The sequence below is a fragment of the Peromyscus californicus genome, unplaced genomic scaffold (assembly GCF_007827085.1).
Source record: "Peromyscus californicus insignis strain IS unplaced genomic scaffold, ASM782708v3 Scaffold_11__1_contigs__length_118956290, whole genome shotgun sequence".
Classification (NCBI taxonomy): domain Eukaryota; kingdom Metazoa; phylum Chordata; class Mammalia; order Rodentia; family Cricetidae; genus Peromyscus; species Peromyscus californicus.
In genome coordinates, this window is record NW_026294402.1 from 32,799,100 (window position 1) to 32,803,301 (window position 4,202).

General features: G+C 42.8%; 1 protein-coding gene across 1 annotated transcript; it reads left to right on the forward strand.

Annotated features, from left to right (window-relative positions):
• The first annotated feature begins 2,981 nt into the window (after positions 1-2,981).
• LOC128103389 (olfactory receptor 145) lies at positions 2,982-3,914 on the forward strand. Its single transcript, XM_052727729.1, has one exon. It carries the CDS (start codon positions 2,982-2,984, stop codon positions 3,912-3,914), a length of 933 nt encoding a protein of 310 aa, XP_052583689.1.
• Positions 3,915-4,202: the final 288 nt, after the last annotated feature.

Genomic DNA, 4,202 nt, shown 5'->3' on the forward strand with positions numbered 1-4,202 from the left:
GTCTTGGTTACCTTAATGGGAGTCAGCAAAACCTGTGAACCATTACAAAAACAGAAGCACATTTAACCACTGGTTCTTGGCAATAACTACAATGCCAAGCTTGCACAAGCATTTGAATGACTGATAGGTTACTACATATATTTCATCTTGTGGTAGGACATAAATAAGCATTGCAGTCAGGAAGCAATGTTCTTTGGCCATATCTGAACATAGCTGTTGCCATAGCAAAAGTAGATCTCTCAGCCAAAGATGACAGGTTGAGTAATAAGAGAGAAGAAATACATATGTCAAATGCAGAACACTGGGTGATGGGGCCTGAACCCAGGACTTGATAAAATGTTCAAAGTAGTGGGTAGAGGGACCACAGCTATTAGGCAGGGTCAATGTTATAAAATTTATGAGATCTCCAAAAAAGTATAGAAAGATGTTCTGTTCCAGTTACCAAGTACTTGTTCAAAAAGTTCCAAATTTCTTGTCTTATCGCTGGTTCACTTAACTATTAAATTATATCTGAATTACAAGTTACAAACAGCACCTGAAGAGCTTTCCCATCAAATCGCTGATACTGAATATCCCACTAAATTAATTGATCTCCCTCAGCATAATCTGATAAATTTACTCCCTTGTTCAATATAGTCCATGGAGTCACATCATCTATATTGCTATTGTGATATTCAAGTATCTCCCCTGCATGACCCTGGGATGCTATTTCAAGTCTGATGCCCAATTCTGTGCCTAACTTTAAAGGCCAATTAGACATCTTCTATGCCAGTGTAACTGCAAAGGTTGGAGACCCACATTTTATTTTTGATTGTACCACCAAACAGCTATATGACTACTGAAGCTTCACTTTTTCCCCCCCTGAAAATATAGAATTAGATTAGGAGATCCATCCCTGGCTAACTGCCCAGACAACAAGGGGAGAATTAGAAGAGAAATGCTGATCACAAAGTCTCAACCCTGGAGATTCTGATTTATTATGTTTGCATTGGGGAAGCAGGATACACATTTGAAATGAAACATATAATTGTCTAATTGTGCAGCTAGGGTAAAATAATGTTGTAAAATACTGCTCTAAATTGATGGAGTCCTAAGAGTGAGATTGGACTGTCATTAAACTCAAATGAGGCTCAGAGAGCCCTGGGCACTAGGAGGTAAGTTTTGTCACAGGAGAGGAATTAAGAAAAGAGCAAAGTAAGAGAGCCAGGTAGAGAGAAAGGAGTCAAGCTACGGCACTTTCTCTGACTAGGTATCAATTTTGGAAAAACTTCATAACCGATGACAGTTACCCACTAATACCAAGCTCAAACTCGAAGAGAGACGAAGACTGGCTTCTGCCGTGGCTTGGTATTCTACAGCTCCCTTGATGAACTGGAGTATAAGTAGTCTGATGAACACCCTCCTCTGAACCAGAGCAGCATTTTGTTTTTACCCTTTCTAGACCTTATCATATATCTAGTCAGGTATTAAATCATAATGTCCAAGACATGTCAGAGCTTTGAAAGGAAGGATCTTATTTTGTATACTTCGTTATTTCCTATTGGGAGATATTGAAAGTAATTTTGACACTACATTTGGAGTAAGGTGAACCTAGGTTTAATATGGTCTCCATAGCTTAATATCTGGAGAATTATTTCATATCTAAAGTCCCATTGATAAATGCAACCAATATGATTCAAGGATGAAGAAATATGTACCCTTGTGCATACACACACACACACACACACACACACACACACACACACACACACACACACACTAGTATTAGCTTCTGTCATGATGTGTTAGAATAAAATGCTAGAATAAGAACAGTTTTTAATATGCATTAAATAGTGTGTAGTGGACTTTTTTTCAATCCTTTACATAGTAATGAATAGATGGTAAGTGAATACACACATACACACACACACACACACACACACACGTAATTTGACAAAAAGGTCTTCTGTGTTCCAAGCTGGCCTCGAACTCACTGTGTAGATGGTGATGACATGGAATTCCCCCTCCCCTCTTCATCCTGCCTCCCACTCCCCAGTGCTAAGATTACAAGCACAACCAAGCCTGTTTTCTGTTGAAGTGGCGGTTAAACCCACAGGGTTTCATGCATGTTAGGCAAACACTTATCAACTAAGTTGCGTCCTCAGTTCTTCAACAAATATTTTTGTTAACAAAAGCCCATTCAATTATTATCAAGGGTATATGCAAAATTTTCTTCCTTTTTAAAAAGTTAATATCCAGTGTTGTGTTGTGAACCCGCTGGGAATCTCAGGCTTCCTACATTAATCAGGTCCCAGGTCTCCAAACCCAGAATACAATTACCCAGCTTCCATGAAAGCCGAAGAAGAACCTTAGGGAAGAGCTCTTCTTTAGAGACCTTGTTCTCCACCGTAAGGCGGGTTCTGGCACTCCCACTTGCAGAGGAAGTGGAGGTGTCTGTTTTTAGCTTGTCTTGGAATTAGCACCGCAGCCTCCTTGAGCAAGGAAAATTAAGAACTGGGCAAAAGGCACCGTCCTGACCACTGGAGCTGAAGGAGGGTGAGTGGCTGGATCTGAGTGAAGATTTGAATGATTTCTAAAGCTCTAGGAAAAACTCCGTCACCCTTCTACCCTGTCCAGGATAACCTTTAGCTGGACACTCCGGAAACAGGTGGTCTTCAGCCTCTGAGAGCTCTTCCCAGAGACTGGCACACCTTTGTAAACTTTATCAGAGGCTGGAGTTAGAAGGGCACAACTAAATTCAAGAGCAGAGAGTCCACGCACCGGCTCCTGGGGTCCGTTCTAGCCTCACGGCCCTTGTGTCTTCCTTGACTGCAGTGTGGAGTCACTGGGACCCTGGGAACTGCCCCACAGAAAACCAGAAAACCAGACTCTGCTTACGCAATTCTCTAGACCCCAGGAGGCGACAGGAAGGGCAGCAGTGTTCTGTCTCCCTCTACAATGACCCCTTTCTCTTGTCTCTGTCTCAGCAGGATGCTTTGAGGATGGCAGCTGAGAATGTCTCTTTGCCAGAGTTCATCCTCGCAGGCCTGACAGACCAGCCAGAACTCCGCATGCCTCTCTTCTTCCTGTTCCTAGGTTTCTACATGGTTACCGTGGTGGGGAACCTGGGCTTGATCACCCTGATAGGGCTGAACTCTCATTTGCACACCCCTATGTACTTTTTCCTCTTCAACTTGTCTCTCATAGATTTCTGTTACTCCACTGTTATCACCCCCAAAATGCTGGTGAGTTTCATCTCGAAGAAAAACATCATCTCCTACCCTGGGTGTATGACTCAGCTCTTTTTCTTTCTTTTCTTTGTCGTCTCTGAGTCCTTCATCTTGTCAGCGATGGCATATGACAGGTATGTCGCCATCTGTAATCCTCTGATGTACACCGTGACCATGTCTCCCCAGGTGTGCTTACTCCTTTTGGTAGGGGTCTATGGGATGGGATTTGCTGGAGCCATGGCCCACACAGCATTCATGGTGAAACTGACCTTCTGTGCTGACAACCTTGTCAACCACTACATGTGTGACATCCTTCCTCTTCTGGAACGTTCTTGCAGCAGCACCTATGTGAATGAGCTAGTAGTCTTCATTGTTGTGGGCATTGATATTGGGGTACCCACAATCACCATCTTCGTTTCCTATGCCCTCATCCTCTCTAGTATCCTCCGCATCAGTTCCACAGAGGGCAGGTCTAAAGCCTTCAGCACCTGCAGCTCCCACATCATTGCAGTTTCTCTGTTTTTTGGATCAGGGGCATTCATGTATCTCAAACCTTCTTCCCTTTTGCCCATGAACCAGGGGAAAGTGTCTTCCTTGTTTTACACCATTGTGGTACCCATGCTCAATCCATTAATCTACAGCTTGAGGAATAAAGATGTCAAAGTTGCTCTGAAAAAAACCTTGAAGAGAAGTTCTTTTTCCTAAGAAAGGGGCAATGTTTTGAAGAGTCGTTCCTTTCCCCTTTCATATATGACTGGGTCACATGTGTTACATAGAGGAAAATTTCATTCTTTCCTGGATGAGCTCATCTTTTCCCTTTGAAAGGTTCACTAGAAGATTCTTAAAGCTGCAGAGTGCTCATACTTAGTAGGCCTTTTTGAGGCCCACATAAATCAATTCCTGTTATTACTGAGAGTGGATGCAGATTTATGTCCCTTCCTGGGGTGTGTGTGTGTGTGTGTGTGTGTGTGTGTGTGTGTGTGTGTTAGCAGA